The sequence below is a fragment of the Moschus berezovskii genome, chromosome 7, assembly GCF_049115385.1.
Source record: "Moschus berezovskii isolate FMDL1 chromosome 7, NW_MosBer_1.0, whole genome shotgun sequence".
Lineage (NCBI taxonomy): Eukaryota > Metazoa > Chordata > Mammalia > Artiodactyla > Moschidae > Moschus > Moschus berezovskii.
In genome coordinates, this window is record NC_142466.1 from 35,870,198 (window position 1) to 35,893,609 (window position 23,412).

General features: G+C 38.9%; 1 protein-coding gene across 5 annotated transcripts in view; it reads left to right on the forward strand.

Annotated features, from left to right (window-relative positions):
• Positions 1–23,412, forward strand: part of FREM1 (FRAS1 related extracellular matrix 1) — a 208,247-nt gene that overhangs the window by 39,553 nt on the left and 145,282 nt on the right. For 4 of the 5 annotated variants that reach the window (XR_008686234.2, XM_055428202.2, XM_055428203.2 and 1 more), the window contains exons 3-7: positions 5,134–5,228; positions 7,993–8,294; positions 9,532–9,728; positions 17,103–17,426; positions 20,097–20,205. Coding sequence is in view for 4 of the 5 variants with exons in the window: in XM_055428202.2 (XP_055284177.2) it covers positions 5,134–5,228; positions 7,993–8,294; positions 9,532–9,728; positions 17,103–17,426; positions 20,097–20,205 (1,027 nt within the window). In the remaining variant the exon portion in view is untranslated. Of the gene's footprint in view, positions 1–5,133; positions 5,229–7,992; positions 8,295–9,531; positions 9,729–17,102; positions 17,427–20,096; positions 20,206–23,412 lie in introns of those variants that run through there. The other variant, XM_055428206.2, reaches the window with a different exon arrangement.

Genomic DNA, 23,412 nt, shown 5'->3' on the forward strand with positions numbered 1-23,412 from the left:
GAGGAAAATATAGGCAAAACACTCTCTGACATAAATCACAGCAGGATCCTCTATGACCCACCTGTCAGAGTAATGAAAATAAAAGCAGAAATAAACAATGGGACCTAATTAAACTTAAAAGCTTTTGCACAACAAAGGAAACTATAAGAAAGGTGAAAAGACAGCCTTCAGAGTGGGAGAAAATAATAGCAAATGAAGCAACTGATAAAGAATTAATCTCAAAAATATACAAGCAGCTCCTGCAACTCAATTCCAAAAATAAATGACCCAATCAAAAAAACGGCCAAAGAACTAAACAGACATTTCTCCAAAGAAGACATACAGATGGCTAACACATGAAAAGATGCTCAACATCACTCATTATCAGAGAAATGCAAATCAAAACCACAATGAGGTACCATCGCACGCTGGTCAGAATGGCTGCTATCAAAAAGTCTACAAGCAATAAATGCTGGAGGTGGTGTGGAGAAAAGGGAACCCTCTTACACTGTTGATGGGAATGCAAACTAGTACAGCCACTATGGAGAACAGTGTGGAGATTCCTTAAAAATCTGGAAATAGAACTGCCATATGACCCAGCAATCCCACTGCTGGGCATACATACTGAGGAAACCAGAATTGAAAGAGTCACGTGTACCCCAGTGTTCATCACAGCACTGTTTACAATAGCCAAGACATGTAAGCAACCTAGATGTCCATCGGCAGATGAATGGATAAGAAAGCTGTGGTACATATACACAATGGAATATTACTCAGCCATTAAAAAGAATGCATTTGAACCAGTTCTAATGAGGTGGATAAAACTGGAGCCTATTATACAGTGTGAAATAAGTCAGAAAGAAAAACACCAATACAGTATATTAACACATATATATGGAATTTAGAAAGATGGTAATGATGACCCTATATGCAAGACAGTAAATGTAAAGAACATTTTAAAGAGATGTGAACATGTAAACATTTAAAGAGATGTAAAGAACAGTCTTCTGGACTCTGTGGGAGAAGACCAGGGTGGGATGATTTGAGAGAATAGCATTGAAACACATATATTATCATATGTGAAATAGATCACCAGTCCAGGTTCGATGCATGAGACAGGGTGCTCAGGGCTGGTGCACTGGGATGACCCTGAGGGATGGAATGGGGAGGGAGGTGGGAGGGGGCTTCAGGATGGGGAACACATGTACACCCATGGCTGATTCATGTCAATGTATGACAAAAACCGCTACAATATTGTAAAGTAATTAGCCCCCAATTAAAATAAATAAATTTAAAAAAAAAAGGAGTGTGGGTTTGATTCCTAGTCGGCAAGCTAAGATCCCACATCCCACATGCCTCATGCCCAAAAAACTAGAACATAAAAAGTAAAAGCAATATTGCAACAAATTCAATAAAGATTTTAAAAATGGTCCACATTCACCCCAAAAAAATCTTAAAAAAAAGAGACTGATGCACACTAGCTCAAATTGACATCTCCAGATACTCCACTTACCTCCCTACAGTTATATCTGATTCTGAAACACATCAGGATTCTGTGGAGAGCCCTCGTGTTGGGAGTATTGCTTATGATACTGTAGCTTAATGTCTCCTTTCAGTTTCCCATGAGCTTTTTCTTTTATCAGTCAGTGACCTTCAGATGGGCATCTAAACAGTGTTAGTTTGTGCTAATGGCCCTAGGTCACACTTGTATTCCCAAGTATGTAGGAACTGCAACATCTCCCCACTTTCTTCCAACATATAACTTCTGCTGGAAGGTGTGTTTGATTGATGTCTGTAAGTTAGGGGAAAGGTAGAGGCCTGGGATGGCTCATGCCTGGAACCCTGATGCACTAAATGTGATAAATCGGTGAACATGAATAGGCTCAATAGCAGGCAGTGGAGCCCTCACTACAGACACTGGGGTCAAAAGCAAAACCTTGGGGGTTTGTGCGGCAGCAAAATAGGACCCTAATCCTACATGACTGGGGTCCCTGATAGAGCAGGGACTCGTGACTGTATGGATAAAAGTGGATGCCTTATAAAGACTGATAATTTGATAATGCTTCCAATCAATACATTAAAAAAAAATTGTTCAACATTTATTTAGAAGTAAAGCTGACTATTTTGTGAGGGAAGAAGAGAGGGAAAATACCCCCTGTAGTGCAGAGATATTAAGCTCTGGCCTCAAGCATGCAAAAAAAACATCCTATTATTCCCCAGATTCTCCTTCCTTAGAAAGCATTTTGGGGAGAATCTACTGTGACTTAAACCTTTGGGGATATCCTGTCCCTCTCTCCATTCCAAACAGCCTATGACTTCTAAACACATATAACACTTTCTATGAGAATAAACTGAACTGATGAGAATAGTGAAAAAGTCATAATTTGTAGTGATATTTTAATGGTCCTCATCACTTGGCCAGTTCTGAGGCCCTGGAGAGCAAAAAGGAATCCATGTGACCAGAAGTAAGCAAAACACTTATTTGGTCACAAGAAGCAAGGATTGTAGGAGATCTCTAAGTCATCTCCTTTTCAAACTTTCTCTGATTTTAGGGCAAAAATCCGTTACTAGAAAGATGATGTGGAACAAAAACAACATACCTGTCTGGTTTAGGAAAGTCAGCATTGCAAGGCAAAGGAACAGGGCTCCATACATCCCCAGAGGGTCCCCTAGTGTGCTGTGGCTCATTAAAGGATCATGCTTCAGTGTATGCATATCCAGAGGTACCTCTGACATCTCAAATGAATTTTTCTCATCTAAGAATCCACCTGCCAATGCAGGACTGAAGACTCAAGAGATGTAGTTTGATCCTTGGATCAGGAAGATTCCCTGGAGTAGGAAATGGCAACCCACTCCAGTATTCTTAACCTGGAAAATTCCATGGACAGAGGAGCCTGGTGGGCTATTGTCCATGGGGTCACAAAGACTCAGACACGATTGAACACGCACACATGAAGTAAATATATTTATTTTCTTAAAATGTGGAGTTTTATTACCTTCTGGACAAATATTAGAGCTTTGTACTATCAAGAAATTTTTTATATCTGGAAAAAATTTCTCAGATCACCAGGTGACCAACATTCCTAAGTGAAAAGTGATTTTTTGAGGAATATGTGCCTGTTTTTAATTCAGGCAGATGAAGTTCTCCCGAGGGATTTATGTCTTATAGAGTTTTTGAAATTAAGCATAATCATGTTCATGCATGCGTGCCAAGTGCACACACACACAAACACACAGTGTAAGCATTACTCTTCAATAGAGCTTACTAGTAAGGTGAAAGCAAGCTTATGTGGGCCCATTCCTAGTGAGATGACTGTATTAACAATACCCTGCTGTGTAATGAACAGTTTCATGTGATTTGCACAGAAAATGTTTTGTTTAACATCTGTTCAATTAGTGTTTTCATTTCATTACTGAAGTTTGTCTTAGGACCAACAGGTTCATTTTCCTATTGGATATTTGGAAAGGGATTCGCTTGGCGCACACCAGTACCTTCTGTCTAGATAACCCTCTTGATATAGTCAGTTAGAAAAGGTTGATGGCGAGATGTTTTCCTCATGTTTTAGGACAAGACTTACCCCCACACAGCATTGCTCGCACCTGTCCCAAAGCAAGAAATTTCCTGGGTGGAAAAGCACCACAGTTTAGTGCTGAGCTTGCTCTTTTGAATAGGAAACATAGTGGTAAGAAAATATATCTCATTTGAACCAGTTTACTGTCATTAAAGTGAGTAATGAGTTAGGAATGTGTGACAATTTAATTATAAATTGTAATTGAAAAGCGGTTGGAGTGGAAAAAAACAAAGCTAGACAGTAATTAGAAAAGGATTTAGCTCTCCTTTGTTTTGGTTAGTAAATTTATGGACAATTATGGTTGTCGCCTTTTATAAAAGGAAAACATATTATGAAACATAAAACAGATGTTTCTTTTCACCAAACAGATTGTCTCTTTATTACCATGACTATTTGTCAATGATATGGGGAAGGTCTTTCCTTTATCTCCTTCCTTGTTGTCAATTAAGAAGAGGAAGAGAAGATGTGTGTAGAACAGGAATACAAATAAATGATCTCCTCTTCTACAGACGTCTTTGCTTCCTCTTTCTGACAGTAAGGAAGGAGATAAAGAGGAGACCTTCTGACTAGAGTAGAGTCAGAAAGGATTATGTTTTCTGTAAATGTGTGAGGCTGTACTTAGGTACAGGCTAAGTAGCATGAACTCAGCAGTGATGACATGTAAATACCTCGAGAGTACTTCTTAGAACTCTGCCAAGTCAGATTGTACACTATGAGTGTTATGGTGTGATTGGAAGAGAAAATTCTTTTTAAAAATATGACCCCAGAATATAACAATTAGCAATTTCCTTAATAGTTCTGAGTTAGGTGGTACAGTTAATTGTAATTCTGCTTGAAGAGAGAAAATTGCCTTGACGTTGCTATTTGTCTCATGAGTCATTTCTGTTACTACATAACTAGTAAACACAGTCTTTTGCAAGTAAATGAGAAACCACTGTGGGTCTTGTTTGGCTTTGATCAAACACAACAGTGTCCATAGTAAGCAGCTTCATCTTTAAATATAAAAACACTATTTGGAAAGGAAAGCAATAAAAGTAGAAGAAAAAATACACACAGAGCTAATATAGCATGTTGGTATGTGGGGTAAGACGTGTCTTTTCTTGTGTACATACAGGTATACCTCCTTAATTGCTATAAACCCCTGAAAGGTGTTGGCAAATAATGTTTTGAAAAATGGAACCATATTTTAAATATACTATAAAAAGATAATTATTTAGAGATCATCACTGCTTAATTTATCTGCTTCATCTGCTTGGACTTTCATAATTTAGATATTCTCAAAACAGACAACAGCAATATAAGCAGGATGGTCATGGACCTGGGGCAGGGTAGAGGTGTTGGTGGTTAAAACACACACATACAGGGAATTCTGTGGTGGTCTAGTGGTTAGGACTCTGCTTCCACTGCTAGGGGTATAGGTTCTATCCCTGTTCAGGGAATTAAGATTCTATATAACAAAACATACATACACATACATAATGCTAAGAGAACATAATTTCTCCAGGCCATACTTTACTGCTGGAAAAACTAAAAATTGTACCAATGATTTACACATATGTATCCCTTTCTTCTCATGAACTAGGTCTTTGACTGCCATTTCCTTCCCAATGAAGTAAAATATACTCATAACGGTTGCCCAATTCTCGATGAAGACACAGTGAAGCTTAGACTTTACAGGTAAGTGGCACAGGAGCGTTCTTCATTCTTTGTCAGATAACCATTCTGTGTGCTTCTGTTTCTTTGGATAAATATTGCTATGGTGGGAGTTACTAGATTTCAAACAGGTAAGTAAGTAGTAGTAGGAACTAGAGACCTGAATGGATGAGGCAAGAATTGTAGCAACCTTTCAGTTACTTTTATTTATATCCTCTTCCTTGGTGCTTTTCTATGGCAAATTATTAGCCTTCTCCTGTTTCCCTTTAGAGTTCTTGTACAGGTATCTCTGGTCATTCAACTCTCCATTTACGATTAAAAATGGAGATTACAAACTACAAATTTTTAATGAGAATTAGGAAGAAAATATATTCCAAAAGTGAATGAAATTCTTTGTTTTGATTATCAACTGCTTAGTTTTAAGAAGTGCAATATCTTCCATTTTTAAACATATTTTAAAAAGGTTTAAAACGATCAGTTATGGAGTTGGACAAAATGATCATATGACCGAACAGTTCTACTCCTAGATACATATATATACAAGAGAAATTAAAACATATGTTCACACAAAAATTTACACAAATGCTCACTGCAGCATTTTTTGTACATGTCAAAAAGTTGAAATAATCAGTCTGATGAATGAGTAAACAAGATGTGGTATATTTATACAGTGAAATATTATTCAGCCACAAAAGGGATGAAGTACTGTTACATGCTGTAACACAGATGGGCCTTGAAAATATTACGCTAAGTGAAAGAAGTCAGATGTAAAAGGTTACACATTGTAAAATTTCATTTATATGCAATGTCCAGGAAAGGCAAATTCAGAAAGGCAGAAAGTAGATTGCAGTTGTCAGCTTTTGGTGGTGGGGTGAGTGGGGAGTGACTGTTCATGGGTATAGATTTTTATGGGGGGAGGTGATTAAAGTGTTCTGGAATTAGAGAGCAGAATGGTTGCATAGCCTTCTGAAAATACTAAAAACACTGAGTTGTAAACTTTAAAAAGGTAAATTTTAGGATTATGTGAATTATATCTAAATAAAGAATTAATTTAAAAATTAAGCTTATGGTTATGTTATTGCTCACTTTATAGAAGCAACTGAAAATTCAGTGTAGGTGGAGTAGGCCTTATATAGTTTTTTACTTGGCTTTTGTCACTTTTGAGAGTATTTGACTAAAATACAGCAGCATGAATTTCCCTTAAGTACTAGAGGAATACTAGTCTAGAGTTTTGTAGCAGACAGTGAATTATCCTGATCACCTATTATAGGTCAGGCTCATGCCAGGTAGGCTTAGGAAACAAAAGCATGAGGATAAATGGGCTGGTTTTCAGGGCCTGATGCAAAAGATGGCTAGATAATTGTGATGCAGAATGACAAGCCAGAAGAGAGGCATGAAGCAAATGCCGTGCTTAGAAAATGAGATGGCACCCAAGGATTCCTTGGGAACTAGGCAATCAGCATATAGGGCTGTTTGATCTTCCTAAGACTTTAAAGTTAACATACTAATTAGCTTCAGAGAGCTTGCTGATGAATTCTGGCTATTCCCATTTCTTTGAGTTTCTAGGGGATGAGGCAGGTGGAGCAGCACACATGACGTGCAGAGTTAGAGGACCTGTCAATCTTCTTGGTCTTGAGGATTTAAAGTAGAACATTCAGAGGAGTTGGAGGCAGAAAAGCAGAGAGCATGTTTATTACCCTCTTACCTCATCTCTAGCCCTTTTGGTAAGCTACTTGAACCTCTCTAAGCCTCAGTTTCCTCATCTGTAAAATGGAGTCAACAACACTACATAGATTCCTGTGAAGACTGAATGATAAACTTGTTGTAAGGAGTCTAGCCTGTGCCTGGGCCGTTATGAAAGCACATCAGTGGAGAATCTATTATTGATGCACAACCATCACGTTAATTTTCTCCCTTCAATAAAGAATGACAGCCCATCAATTTGCTGTATGACTCAGGGAACTCAAAGCAGGACTCTGTAACAACCTAGAGGGGTGGGATGGGGATGAAGGTGGGAGGGATGTTCAAGAGGAAAGGGATCTAGGTATACCTATGGCTGATTCATGTTGATGTTTGGCAGAAACTAACACAGTGGAGCCTTGTAGGCTGCCGTCTATGGGGTCGCACAGAGTCGGACACAACTGAAGTGACTTAGCAGCAGCAACACAGTACTGTAAAGCAATTATCCTTCAATTAAAAATAAGTAAATTTAATTAGAAAAAGAATGACAATCCATCCCTATTAGGTTCTGCAAATATCCAGAGAATGTAGTTCCTAAGGGAATGGAGGTTATAGTCACTGATCACCCTTTACATGCCACCCACTGAGCTGAGCTTCCCCAGCTAGATTGGAAATAACTACTCTTATAGTGGTATTTGTGAAAAGCAAAAAGGGCTTGATGCTTCAGAAACCCCTCATCCCTTCACTCCTGAATTAAAAGTCAGTGCATAAACTAGATATGCAGGATACTCTTAAATTGCACACATGCTAGAGATGAGACTCTGAGCTCAGAGCAGTCGTTAAATACCTGTATTGATGATAGATTTGAGAGAAGGTGTTAAAAGGAGGGTCATTGGAAAGGGAAGTAACAGAAAAAGGAGTTGACACCAATTTAAGGAGAAGGGAAAAGAACATGGAGGTGGGGTGTACAGTATAAAGTTAAATCCAAACTCTACCTAATACACAGATTGCGTGAAAGACAATCTTTAAGCTTCAAGTCAACTTAGTGTCCAAGTATCAGAAGAACCTGTGCACCAGTAATGTTGCCTTTGCTCTGTTTTGCCCTCAGGTTTACTGAGACAGACACCTTCACGGAAACTTTTATCCTGCGGGTCTACCTCCTGGAACCAGACTGTAACATCATCCGCATGAGTGATAGTGCACTGGAGGTGTCTGAGTTCTATGGCCTGTCCCAAGTCATTGATAAGAACCTGCTCAGATTTGATTACGAGAGGATGGCCAACCTGGAATGCACAGTCAGACTGGACCCAGTGGGAACTCAGCTGCCAGCCCACGGCCAGTTGGTTCTGGTGGAGCCCCAGCTGGAAGAACCTCGTGGAGATCAGCCACATAGTTTCTTCCCTGAGTCTCGTATGATATGTTTTAATTCTTATCTGGATGTTACTAAATCTGCCAGATCTTAAATGGTCATCTTCCACCGTGACAAAGAGTTTTACTTAATAAAATTTGTAGCTGGTTGAAAAATGGGCAGGGATAGTGGCTGTTACATAGGGTTGTATAAAGGTGAGAGTGAATGAGATCACACACACACACACAAAGCAATTAACACAGTGTCTGGCTCATAGCAAGTGCTCAGTAACTGTCAGCTGTTATTATTAAGAGGAGGTAAGCAATAGCAGTGATAGCCAGAGTAGTTGGGGAATTCATTAGGTGTTATGAAGCAGACTTGAAGCAGGTTTGGGGTAAAGCTGGTAGGCAGGAGGTATGATTTAAATCAGGAAGAGTTGATGGATAATGTTCCTCTTGTTATTCATTTAATTATCTCATTTTTTGTACCTCCTAGATGCATAATAGTGTTCTAGGCACTGTGGAAAGACCAAGAAATATAGGGAAAATCATGGTCTTGGTCATACCTGGAATCTGGACAATAAGTTATAGCTAAAGACATGTTTGCACATATGTCATCTCATTTAGTCTTTGCAGCCTTCTGGGTAAGAATAGAATACCCAGTTTTTACATCAGGGAAGTATGCAAAAGGCCACTAACATAAGTGGCCTGGGCATATCATAGACTGTGAAAGAGTGAAAAATACAGTTGGCAGAGACAAAAAGACTATGTACTGGAGAGATGACTGCAGTTTTTAGTGGAGGAGATTAGGTTGGTTCAGGTGGTCAATGAATATTTGAAGAAAGGTTTAGTGAAAAGACTAAATGAACCTGGAAAATATGCAGAATTCAAATGTGTTTAAGTGGGGAGTGAATTTCAGTGAACAGAATATTCTAGCAGAGACTGTATGCTGGCGCTATGGAAGTGGATGCTGTAAATACAGACAAGAGCAGGATTGTAGAAGGCCTACAGTGAGCCTATTTGTCAGAGATGGTCCACCACCAGAAAATGCATTTTATATTTTTTCTCTCAAGCACTTTTGGTGGGTAAGGACCTTATTAGATAATCGGTCGATTGTTTTTACAGTAAGGAAATGGCAGGTTTTCAGAATAACGACAATCCACTCAGTGAAAGACTGACGGGTACACATGAGTGTTCTCTGGTCAGTGAGAGGGAATGTGTCTGTGGAAGGGAGGATAGGTTTTTAAAGATAATCACTAAGGTACAAGTGCCTCTCTTAATTCCCTGCTATACATTCTAGAATTGGGAACAGAGCTGAAGTGTCCAGGTGGCAGGTGTACCCTGGGACTAAAGAAAGTCGGAAGTCTTAAAGTGAGCTGTGAGAAGTTCCTGCTGATGGGGCTTCGATACCAACACCTGAGTTCCCCTTCTCCCAACATTGATTACTTCTCCATCCAACTGGACCTCACAGATAGCAGGAGTAAAATCACATACAAGGTAGAGTCTATGGGTTTATGTGTCTGGGTCCCCAGCTAAGAGGTGGTTCCCTGGGGGCACTTGTGCTGGCTCCCGTGTCAGCGAGGGTTCCCGTATGATTGTGGGTGGAACAGCCTAATGACTCACTGGAACTCCAGGCTTGTTCTGCCAGTAAGTGCTTAAAACAGGATTGATTTTGCACATACTATCCATGTGTACTTTCCCTTTTCTGGCAATCTTATAGCTCTACCATTGCAACTTAGAAAGGACCAGAATCAGGTTACATGCTAACCTTTCTCTCCCTTTCCCTTCAATCTTCTTCAGCTTCTCACTTTTGCAAGTCCTACTCTTTGATGCTTCATTTACTCCTTTATTAGACCCTCTTTTCATCTGCTGGAGGAAATCAAAGGGTCCACACACCCATTCAGCAAGGCCATGGGAAACTGGGAGAGAGGGAGTCCTTGTCTCACTGTTAGGACTGTAGTAGGGCCATCTTCATCTTCCAGTCTCTTTTAAATTCTTTTTCCCGTTCTTCCTCTTGATCTCTTCTTATTGAAGTGATGACAGAATGGGAAGTCAATCTAAATGAAAGATTGGCATGCTTCTCTACTAACTCATGTACTCTGTAATGTATTTATTTGGGAAGCTGGAGTGACTATGAAGCTGCTGAAACAGTTCAGATCTTGTGCTGATTTAAGATGATCTGAGATGACATTTGTGAAAGACTTCCATCTTTCAGTCTCACTTCTTGCTACGATTTCTCCTAAGAGACCCAGTTGAATGTTGAACATTATTACCACAGGAATTAATAAAACAAAGAATGATAAAGAAATGATTAAACAGGGTTGTAGTATATTTATAATTGAGAACTGGAAAAATTGTGAGGTGTTCTGGTCAAACTGATCAGGTAAATCACTTGGGGAAGTGAGATTTAAGAAGAGATTTAAGTCTGACATTAATAGTTAGCCTGCCCTTGGGCCAGGGTTGCCTGGGTTCAAATGTTTACTTAACTAGCTGTGTGATTTTGTACTTTATGCCTCATTTTTAAGATCTTTCAATGGGCATAGTAGTACTTCTTATTGAGAGGATTTAATGAGGTAATCTTTGTTTTCTGAATGTTGAGCTTCAAGCCAACCTTTTCACTCTCCTCTTTCACTTTCATCAAGAGGCTTTTGAGTTCCTCTTCACTTTCTGCCATAAGGGTGGTGTCATCTGCATATCTGAGGTTATTGATATTTCTCCCAGCAATCATAATTCCAGCTTGTGCTTCTTCCAGCCCAGCGTTCCTCATGATGTACTCTGCATATAAGTTAAATAAGCAAGGTGACAATATACAGCCTTGACGTACTCCTTTTCTTATTTGGAACAAGTCTGTTGTTTCATGTCCAGTTCTGACTGTTGCTTCCTGACCTGCATACAGGTTTCTCAAGAGGCAGGTCAGGTGGTCTGGTATTCCCATCTCTTTCAGAATTTTCCACAGTTCGGTCCCATCACTTCATGGGAAATAGATGGGGAAACAGTGGAAACAGTGTCAGACTTTATTTTTTTGGGCTCCAAAATCACTGCGGATGCTGATTGCAGCCATGAAATTAAAAGACACTTACACCTTGGAAGGAAAGTTATGACCAACCAAGATAGTATATTAAAAAGCAGAGACATTACTTTGCCAACTAAGGTCCGTCTAGTCAAGGCTATGGTTTTTCCCATGGTCATGTATGGATGTGAGAGTTGGACTGTGAAGAAAGCTGATCACCGAAGAATTGATGCTTTTGAACTGTGGTGCTGGAAAAGACTCTTGAGAGTCCCTTGGACTGCAAGGAGATCCAACCAGTCCATTCTAAAGGAGATCAATCCCGGGTGTTCATTGGAAGGACTGATGCTGAAGCTGAAACTCCAATACTTTGGCGACGAGTTGATTCACTGGAAAAGACTCTGATGCTGGGAAAGGTTGGGGGCAGGAGGAGAAGGGGACGTCAGAGAATGAGATGGCTGGATGGCATCACCAACTCGATGGACATGAGTTTGGGTGAACTCCGGGAGTTGGTGATGGACAGGGAAGCCTGGCGTGCTGTGATTCATGGGGTCGCAAAGAGTCGGACACGACTGAGTGACTGAACTGAACTGAACTGAATTAGGTGATGCTTACAAAGCTTGGCACAAAGCTGAACACACAGTAAGCGCTACATGTATCTTTTGCTAGTGAAAAAATTGTTTTGGAAACAATTGGTTTAGCCCAAGCCCCTTATTTTATACTGGGGCCACAAAAATTGCATATCTTGACCATGCACGCATGACTGAATCAAGACTAAACTCTCAGTCTCCTGATGCTTAGTACATGCTTTCTGTTTGTTTTCACGTGAAACTTCTTTGACTTTTAATGCTTTCTTATCTCTGTAAAAAACAAAATATAGAGCCATTTTTTTTCCTAACTGATTTTTATTCTTTTTCCTTGTATATTGATATAGGGCTTTCTTTGTTGAATTTTCAGATTAGTTTTATTAGAACTTTCCTCTCAAAATGAACTGCCTGTATTATTTAGAATTAACTTATACTGTAGTCAGTTCGGCATGTCATAAACAGATTCTTTTATGATTACAGTAATATGCTCAATGGCAGAGGCTATTTTTTTAAAAAAAAGCACAGAAAGAAAAAATAAGAAAATGGAACTAGGGTATTTCTAATATTTATATATATATAAATGTATGTGTATATATATGCATACTTAAACATACACACACACAGAGGGGAAGCCATGCATACCAGAGTCAGCTTATGGAATTGAATTATATTATATTTGAAGTTTTGAATTTTGTTATTTTATTATTTTTATGCTGGTATAATCCATCCTCATCAAGAGGCTGACTATTCACCCATAATTTCTTATAGATTTAAAAATATTTTCTTGTTTATGTTTACCTTTTTAATCTGCCTGAAATAAATTTTATCTTATTGTAAAACAACAGAACAGTTTTTTTCCAAGTAGCCAAAATTTTCAGCACTATTTGGTGAATAATGAACCTGTTTCCTAAGGATTTTTTGATTGTTTTGTTGTGTAGAAAGATATTATATGTCTGTTTCAAGGCTAGTTCTCTTATTCTTTAGATTTGCCCACTTATTCTTGTGCCAGAATCTTACTATTCCAAAATAAAAGGTCTAAAATGGACTTTAATATTTTACAGGCAAGTTTCTCCTCATGGTCCTCTTCAAAATTTTCTTATCTATTCTTTGTTCTAGACAAGTAATTAATATTTGTGTTAGTTTTTTTAAGCCCCTAATTATCAGGATTGGATTAAAATTATAAATTATTTTTAGAAAAATTGGAATATTGGAACATTTACCATATTGAGTCATCTTTTCCAGGCAAAAGTTATCTCACTTCATTGAGGCAAATGATCTTTGATATGTTTCTGTTAAGTTTGCAGTTTTCTTCATGTCACTTGCGAACACTTATTAAGTCCAATCCTAGGCAGTTTGTTTTTGTGAAATTATTCTGAGTAGTCTACTTTTCCTCCACTATTTCTTCTTGTTGGTTAGTGATGATAAACAGGAAAGATGTTTCTTAGTCTAATTTTCTTTTGTCTGGCTTCTTTCTTGAATTCAATTATTCTAAAATTTTTTCAATTCTATAGACTTTTAAAGACTGTATTAATTACATCTTCCACTGATGATGATAATTTTTCCTTTCTTTTTCAGTAATTATTCCTCTTTTTTCTGCTGTATTCCCCCTGGTTTGGCCAGAATAATATTAAATACAGTGATGCTTATCAGAATCATTGTCTTATACATTTTATCACTATTAACTGCACACACTGTCCTTTTTAATTCTTCTTGCCTTAAATTCATCTCTCTTTGAAATTCTTATAGTCACATCTGCAGACTTTTTTTGATCATCCTTTTATGTTTAATCTTTGTATATAATTTTAAATGCCTCTCCAGTAAGGCAGATATAATTGAATATTTAATTTCAGAATATTTGTCTTAAACAAGAGAATATAGACAATATATCTATAATAATGGATATCTGTTTTTTTTTTCTATCATCTTGTTTTATGCTTTCTTGCTAATTAATAAAATTATCTTGCACTTTAGGTTATATTTTATTTGCCTTTGTCTTTACTTATTTAATATCCCATTTTAAAATTTAGTTCTAAATTGAAAAAATTCTTTAACCTTTATTTTTAACATATTAAGTAAAAAATACAGTGAAGTCTTTTGCCTCCTTCATGTATGTTTTGAGGTCTGATCCTATTTATCCTTTCTCGCTGCAATTACCCACCACCAGGCTGGGTTAACATAATCTGCAGCTTTAATTCTAGCATATCATCTTTATACCTTATGGTACTTACCTTCATCTTTTATTTCAAGTGTGCTCTTTTGACATTTGTATCCATTCTGTTAGTGTTTCAAGTAATATTTGTTCAGGCTTAACCTCTAGTTTTAATATTTGTTATTGTTCAGCACCAATCCTTTTACAAAACTATGATTTCCTCATTCTTGATTAAATTATAAATCCTCAAATGCTTTTCAGTGGCACATTAGGACTACATAGTCTAAACTCTCAGTGTTATCACTCTTTTGTTTTTCTAAACCACCATGTGGGAGGGAGAGGAGTTGTCACCTTCTGTTTCTCTTGCTTTTCTCTCTTTCTCTGAGCCTTGCTGACTAGTTTCTGAAATTCCAGGCTGAGGAGTGGGTGGTTTTGGAGGAATGTTGGAGAGAGAGGTCTTATTTGACCAGGCATCGATGGAATATGGCTTTGTGCTCTCTGAGGTGGGTGGATGTTTCAAGCAATTGAAACATTGGGGCAGTTTCATTGTTCTCCTGGAGGTTCCCCTCTGCAAAGGCCTCTCATCTTGTCCAGCCTGATTAGTCCGTTGCAGTTCCTCCCAGTGCTCCTAGGATATGACCTCCACCTCCAGCTTCTTTCTGTGGTGATTTTTGGCTTCTCACAGATGGACCTAAAGGTCAGGGACCCAGATGACCCTAGATCAACCCTCTGTCCCACTTGCTCCATATCTGAGAGCACTCACATATTCCTTCCTACTGCAAACAAGGACTAGAGACTGATCCCAGCACAGATACCATGTTTCTTCTGCCTCTGGCCACTTAGCTTCCTCAGGGATGAGCCCAACATCAATCCCCTATGTGCTCCACTGGTAAAAGATGCATTTAAGGCTGGTGTGATAGAAGCTTCCCTCCTGACACCTGGGACAAGGGATGCAGCATTGCCCCCCCCCCTTCACAGAGGGCATACAGTGTGCGGCATCAAGGCAGTGACTCAGCATGACACAGAGCAACTTCTGTCTGTAAATAAATCTCTTTCTCTTCTCTCAACCCTTTTATATTCTTAGAGTGGGTGAGAAGGTTCTAGAGTCTAGAACTGGTTCCAGACAATTTGTTTTGTAAATTCTGCCTATAGTACCTGTCTCACATGGTCTTTGAAATGCTCTCTCCTGGAACTTCAGTTGAGACTAAGCCAAGAAGAACTTCATTTTAAACATTCCGTTATATAAGTATCCAGTGTTCAGCAGTACTGCACTCATGTGGCTCTGATCATTAAGCCTGGTCTCCCAATAATGGGGGACATCAAATTCTGTGATGACCAGTTATCTTCTGCTGGGAATCCTTTCTGCCCATCACACTTGTTGGGACCTTAGATCTCAGCATGCAAGTTCATGATATCTCTGGAGAACCCCACAATGAGAGCCTCTTCCTTATAACTCTCTTACTTGGGGAAGGTGTATTTCTAGCCTGAAGAGTTACTTGCAATTTTGATGACCTACTCCTCGCTTGGAGACCCAGGGTCCTAATTAATACACGACTGAGCAAACGTCCTTCAGTTTCATGAACAGCTATTATAAGGACAGGTTCCTTCATCCTGCCATTGTCACCTTTGAAACCTACAAGAGGTGGATGGGGTGGCCAGGGGAAGTTGGTTGTGTGTGCCAGACACTGCTAGTGCTTTACTTTGTTTTTTCTTAAGATTAAAAAAAATTATTTGCTTATTTGGCTCTGCCAGATCTTAGTTGTGGCATGAAAGCTCTTAATTGTGGCTTGTGGGATCTACTTCCCCAACCAGGGATCGAACCTTGGCCTTTTTCATTGAGAATGCAGTGTCTTAGCTACTGGACTGCTACGCAAGTCCTTGTGTTTTGCTTTGGCTATCTCTTGTAATCCTCACTCAGTACTTAGGACCTCTAGGATGTCCATGTTATAGTTGGGGAAATCAAGATTAAGAAGTTAAGCAACTTGTCCAAAGTCATATAAACCATATGTGCTGGGCATGGAATCAAAAGAACAGTTCCTTCTAACAAAATTGGTGCTCCACCTCAACTCTGGCTAAATATTGGAGTCACCAGAGAACTTTAAGAATACCAAGTCATCGTTTTTTTTTTTTTTAATCTCCTCCTTCAGTTCAGTTCAGTTGCTCAGTCATGTCCGACTCTTTGTGACCCCATGAATCATAGCACGCCAGGCCTCCCTGTCCATCACCAACTCCCAGACTTCACTCAAACTCATGTCCATTGAGTTGGTGATGCCATCCAGCCATCTCATTCTCTGTCGTCCCCTTCTTCTCCTGTCCCCAATCCTTCCCAGCATCAGAGTCTTTTCCAGTGAGTCAACTCGTCGCATGAGGTGGCCGAAGTATTGGAGTTTCAGCTTCAGCATCAGTCCTTCCAATGAACACCCGGGATTGATCTCCTTTAGAATGGACTGGTTGGATCTCCTTGCAGTCCAAGGGACTCTCAAGAGTCTTCTCCAGCACCACAGTTCAAAAGCATCAATTCTTTGGCGCTCAGCTTTCTTCACAGTCCAACTCTCACATCCATACATGACCACTGGAAAAACCATAGCCTTGACTAGACGGACCTTGGTTGGCAAATATCTCTGCTTTTTAATATATTATCTCGGTTGGTCATAACTTTCCTACCAAGGAGTAAGCATCTTTTAATTTCATGGCTGCAATCAGCATCCGCAGTGATTTTGGAGCCTAAAAAAATAAAGTCGACACTGTTTCCGCTGTTTTCCCATTTATTTCCCATGAAGTGATGGGACCAGATGCCATGATCTTTGTTTTCTGAATGTTGAGCTTCAAGCCAACCTTTTCACTCTCCTCTTTCACTTTCCTCAAGAGGCTTTTGAGTTCCTCTTCACTTTCTACCATAAGGGTGGTGTCATCTGCATATCTCCTCCTTAGGAAAGTTAAGTTAGAGCATCTGGAAATGGAATTCAGGCATCAGTATGTGATTAAAATCTCTCTAAATGATTCAGATCGCTGCTGGATGCACCCTCTAGGCTGTGGCTTTGTGTTAAATATCATGCGATTTACCCTGCTATTATATCAATAGCTTCATTTATAGTTTTCCTCTTTATCTTTTCTTTCTCCTTCCAAAGTCAGAGAGCGCGTGGTTGCCTGTCTATATCAGACCTGGAATTCCCAATCAGATTCCAAGAGCTGCATTCATGGCCATGTTTATTCTGGAAGTGGATCAGTTCATCCTGACCTCATTGACTACATCGGTTCTGGACTGTGAAGAGGATGAGACCCCCAAACCCTTGCTGGTGTTCAACATTACTAAAGCCCCACTCCAGGGCTATGTGACTCACCTGTGGGATCACACCAGACCAGTGTCCTCTTTCGCCTGGAAGGATCTAAGAGATATGCAGATTGCATATCAGCCACCAAACAGCAGCCATTCTGAGAGGAGAATTTATGAGGTGAGAAGGAAGAGAGACAAAGCTGCTAGACTCTTTGGTATTCAGAGAGTCATTGAAGAGGCCACTTCTCTTTAGCCTGCAGGTTACCTTGTATGGTCATTGCCTCAGAAGAGAATCAATCTCTGCAAATCAGGATGCAAACCAGGCAGGTGATGCAAATGAACAAACCCATCTGGAGGGAGATTGGGGGGAAGTGAGGAAGGAGCTGGCAATTTAGGAAGCAGATGTAACTCAGCTCCAGCTGACTGCTGCATGTGGGAATATGGATGTACCCTGTGTTGCTGCAGCTTTCATTTTTCAAGAGAAGTTGGAAAGCTCTACTTTTTTTTGGTAAAAATATTTCGAGTTTCATAATACAAGTGAATGTTTATGCAAAACTGAAACAGACCCACAGACCTAGAAAACCAACTTGTAGGTACTAAAGGGGCTAGGGAAGTGGGAGGGACAAAGTAGGGGTATGGGATTAATTGATAAAAACTACTATGTATAAAGTAGATAAGCAACAAAGATATACTGGATAGTATAGGGAATTGAAGCCCTTTTCTTGTAATAATTTATAATGAAGTATCACCAGCAAAAATACTGAATCTCCATGCTATATACCTGAAACTAATGTAATATTGTTAATCAACTATATTCAGTTAAAAAGTTTCAACTTTTAAACATAGAAGACATTGTAAATTTAAAACATAAAATACCAGCTGCAAAACATTTCTGAGGCCACATTTGGCCTCAGGTTCACCAGTTTGAGAATTCTGGTGCCTCCAACAGCCTTCTTCCATTACATAGACCACTGAAGTCAGAGATGGTCTAACTTCTATTTGTTTATAATTCTTTCATTAATAAATTATTTTATATTATTTTCCATCAAGGTTTTCTACTGGAATCCTTAATTTTAAGTAATAATGCTTACTCAGGGTAGGAGATTCCATATTCTCATTAAAATGACTCATTTCACTATCACTTTCCATCAGGAAAGTCCTCTTTCTATCTAATCTAAATCGTTTCTGCTATTTCTGCCTCTCTCCTCTTGTTTTGTATTCAATGAGAGTAGAGAACAGCTGGTTACAGACTTGTGCATAATAACCCTTCACAAACTTGCAGACCTACCCGCAAGTTGATTCAAAAATGGTGGAAAAGTTAAATAGGCAGGTTAACACAGACTTGAGTTCAGGTCTGTTAAGGAAAATATGTGTCCCTGGGGTTACCAAATTGCCCTCTATCTAGCTTAGGCATTTTTAGCATTTAGTCTCAAGGGCAGACTATAAATTCCATGCTTTGCCCTTTACTTTTATTTTCTTCACTTCATAATAGTAAGTGGCAACTGGTTTTTTCTTTCCTGTCTTCCCTTCTCATTTCTTCCATAGCATGAGGTAATTTCTCTTTAGATGTCCAGTTTTATCACGTTCACAAATAAAGCAATGCTACTCTGTCTGCGTTGTACGTGTTTTGTCTGGCATTGTACAATGTAATACTAAAGCAAAACGTGTCCAAATGTGTGCTTTTTTGGTTTGTTTTGTTAGAAAGTGACTTTCAATTTTCTCAGTGGAGATTTTGCACTGTTATTTTGGCTGGAAGCCACCTGGGGTGAGATATCTGAGAGCAGAGCAATGGCCGGTGCAGCATTAAGCTAGCTGATCCTTCCCTCAGCTGTTACACCAGGTAGTCTGTTCTTGTAGGCATGAAAATCCAACTTCACTCTAGTAGGTACTACATTTATCTTAAAGGAAAGTTCCTTAGTGATAGGGCTCAACCTAATATATATTTATATTAGACCTCCAACATGATATCCCCCATATCAGTATAGTTTCATTTTCAACGTGTGTATTTGTCATTCTAGAATCTCTTTTTTTTTTATGTAGTATTTGCTGATACGGTACTATCTAATTTTTTCTTTTGTCCTCTCAAATGGACCACACATTCTTCAAATGTAGGTAGCCTGCCTTCCTTTACAGTATTGTACATCATCCATCTCTGTCAGCACCTGGTGTAATTCACATGTAGCATGTAATAAAGCTCAAAATGTATAAGCCTACTTATTAGCTATGGAACTCAAGGGAGCAACTAAAATATAGATATTTAATAATATATCTAGTGGGATAGCTGCCTGTAGATCAGGATCTCTGCAACATTGTTGGCATTTTGAACTGGCTAATTCTTTGTTGTAAGGACTGACCTGGTCATGGTTGAATGTTATTAATAATAGCCTCCCTGGCTTCTATCGACTAGATGTCTGTAGCACCTCTGTGGGCATGCCTGTTTGTGAGACCAAAAATGTTTTCAGATATTCCCAAGTGTCCTGGGGAGAGGGGGTTGGTGAAATCACAGTGGAGAAACACTGCTCTAGATCCTATATCTTTGCGAGAAGCTGAAGTGGTCTGATGCTGGACTGATATAGTCTCCTGAAAAAATGCAGGGACACATTGCTAGCATATTTGCTTATTTCAGGTTAAGAACTTCATTCATAGAGAAGAAAATTTAAAAACACTGATAAATTAAGGAATAAGACATAGAGCTGGAAAAAGTGAGATTATGTTGTCAAAAATGAGGTCAGGCAACAGCAGAACCTGAATTAGTTTTGCCTCCATCTGTGGTATATATCCCAGAATTAATGGTATTTTATATTGTAAATTGTCAACATGTCGTTCATATTCAACTGTTTGTTTCCAGGTGGAGTTGGAGGTCTATGACTTCTTTTTTGAGAAGAGTGCACCTATTACAGTCCACATCTCCATCAGACCAGCAGATACAAATGCCCCGCGAGTGTCCTGGAACACAGGTGAAGTGCAATATAGGAGGCAAACAAAATAGGGAAGGGAAGATAAGAAAGTACACTGGTCAGTGAAAAAAGGTAGCTTTATTCCCAGTTTACACACAAAGCAACTGAAACCAGACAGGCTATTGGTATCTAGTTGGTTTTTTGGGTTTGTTTTTCCTACTGTCATGGTGAGAAATTTAAATTGAGGATTCTCATGTCCTGAAATTAAGTTCTTTCCTCTACAGGAGATAAACCAAAGGGTCCCTTTCAGCTGACTGAGGCAAAAAAGTGACTGTGATACTGAGCAGAGTTGGACTGAGAGATAAGGTCTCCAACTCAAAATTGTTCAAAGGAATCAAAGAAAGACACAGACTATAATCCATTCTCTTATTTTTAAGTTGGGTTGCATGGACATGAAAATACATAATTGAGTTTAAACTGCTTTGTCTTCTTATTTTTAATATATAACTGACTTACAATCTTACGTTAGTTATAGGTATACAATATAGTGATTCAATATTTTTATATATTATACTCCATTTAAAGTTATAAAATATTGGCTCTATTCCCAGTATTGTACAGTATATCCTTGTGGCTTTTTTATTCTATACTTAGTAGTTTGTACCTCTTAATTCCTTCTCCCTATATTGCACCTCCGCCCTTCCTTTTCCCCATTGGTTACCACTAGTTCTCTGTATCTGTGAGCCTGTTTCCATTTTCTCATATTCATTAGTTTTATTTTTCAGACTCCACACATAAGTGATAAAATAGAGTGTTTGTCTCTCTCTGATTTATTTCACAAAGCACAATATGCTCTATATGTATCCCCATTGTTGCAGATGGCAAACTTTCATTCTTTATTATGGCTAAGTAATAGTCCGTCGTATATATAAACCATATCTTCTTTATCCTTTCATTTGTTAACGGACATTTGGGTTGTTTTCATATGATGGCTATGGTAAATAATACTGCTATGAACATTGGAGTGCAAGTATCTTTTCAAATTAGTGTTTTTGTTTTATTCCAGTATACTCAGCAGTGTAATTGCTGGGTCATATGGCAGTTTTATTTCTAGCTTTTTGAGAAACCTCTCTACTCTTTTCCACAGTGGCTACACCAATTTTATTTTGTTGTTCGGTTGCTCAGTTGTGTCTGTCTCTTTGTGACCCCATGGACTGCAGCACGCCAGGCTTCTCTGTCCTTCCCTATCTCCTGGAGTTTGCTCAAACTCGTGTCCATTGATTTGATGCTGCCATCCAGCCATCTTGTCCTCTGCTGCCCTCTTTTCCTGTCCTTAATCTTTCCCAGCACTAGGGTCAGTGTATGAGGTCCCCTTTTCTCCGTATCCTTGAAACGTTTGTTATTTGTGTTCTTTTGATGACAGTCATTCTGAGAGGTGTGAAATAATATCTCACTGTGCTCTTGATTTGCATTTCTCTGATGACTAGTGATGTTGAGCATCTTTTCATGTGTCTGTTTGCCATCTATGTATCTTCTTTGGGAAAATGTATATTCAAATCTTCTGACCATTTTAAAATTGGATTACTATTATTATTATTTGCTGTTGTGTGAGTTGCTTATATGCTTGTATATTCACTAAGTTGTCTTTTCATTTTGTTGATGGTGTCTTTTACTGTGCAAGTTTCCTTTACTATATATTTGCCTTTACTAGTGGATTTTTCTTTTTCTATAGATTCTTACTGCTTGTTGTAACCCATTCGTTTCTTTTCCACTTAGAGAAGAGCCTTTAACATTTCTTTAAGAATTGGTTTAACATTGACATACTCTTTCAGTTTTTGCTTATAAATTCTTTATCTCTCCTTTAATTCTGAATGATAATCTTGCTGGATACAATATTCTAGGTTGTAGGTTTTTCCCATTTAGCACTTTAAATATATCATGCCATTCCCTTTTGACCTGCAAAATTTCTGCAGAAAAATCCATTAATAGCCTTGGAGGAGGAGGGTTCCCTTGTATGTGATTCTTTGTTTTTCTCTTGCTGCCTTTAGAATTCTCTCTTTAACTTTTGCCATTTTAATTATGATATGTTTTGGTGTGGTTCTCTTTAGTCTCATCTTGTTTCGGACCCTCTATGCTTCCTGTCTCTGGAAATCTGTTTCCTTCTTCAGGTTCGGGAAATTTTCAGCCATAATTTCATCAAATATCCTTTGACCTCTTTTGTTCTCTCTTCTCCTTCTAGGAGAATGTAATGTAAGTGTTATTATGTAAGTGTTATTATGCTTGATGTTGTTTCAGAGGTCCCTTAAACTGTTTTCAGTTTTTAAAATTTGTTTCTTCTTTTGTTGTTCTGACTGGATTTTTTCCATTATTCTATCTTCCAGAACACTATATATCCTCTGTGTCACTTAGTCTTTAATTATTTCTAGTGTATTTTTAATTTCAGTTATTGTATACTTCAGTTTTGACTTTTTCAAATTTTCTAGTTCATCTGTTCTTTCCCCTCAGCTAGCATTCTTATTACTAATCTTTAAATTCTTTATCTAGTAACTCATTCATCTCTGTTTCACTGGATGGTTTTACAGGTTTCTTTTTTTTTATTTCTTTCATTTGAAATAAAATTCTCCATCTTCCTGCTTGGTTAACTTTTCCTGTCTCTATAAAATGAGGTAAAAGTTACCCATCGTGGTCTTAACTGTATGTCCTTGTGTGGGAACATTCTGTACAGTCTGTGCATGTTCCCAGTGGATTTCGTGGGAGTGCTGGATCTGATATGAACACAACTCATGTCTTTCCTCAGAGTGTAGTGGCCTCTATCGACTTGGTAGGTGTTGTGGTCAGAGACGGATGAGCTAGAGCCAAAGCCAGGTGTAAGCCAGGGCTTCTCTGCTCAGTTGCCAACACCACCACCCTATTGGGGTAGGGCTATGTCCCAAGGTACTGGAGCAACAGCCGTGAGGGTTGGGCCCAAGCCAGCTCCATCCCCCACAACTGGGCGCTCTCCTCAGCTATGGCAGCCTCATTGTAGTGGGGAACTGTGCCTTTGAGCAAGTGGGGCTGGGAAGGGCACTCAGCATGGGCATGCACTGAGGCAGTTGTGAGAAGCCAGCCAATGTCCTGAGCAATTTCAATCTGCTTTCTCTATCTTGTATTGGGAGTAAACAAGAATGTGTGGGTTCTTCATGAGTAGAGTCTAGCTCTCTTACAGCCCTGTTGTCAGTCCTGCTGGTTTTCAAACCAGCCAACGGTCTTCCCACCGTTTGACTCCAG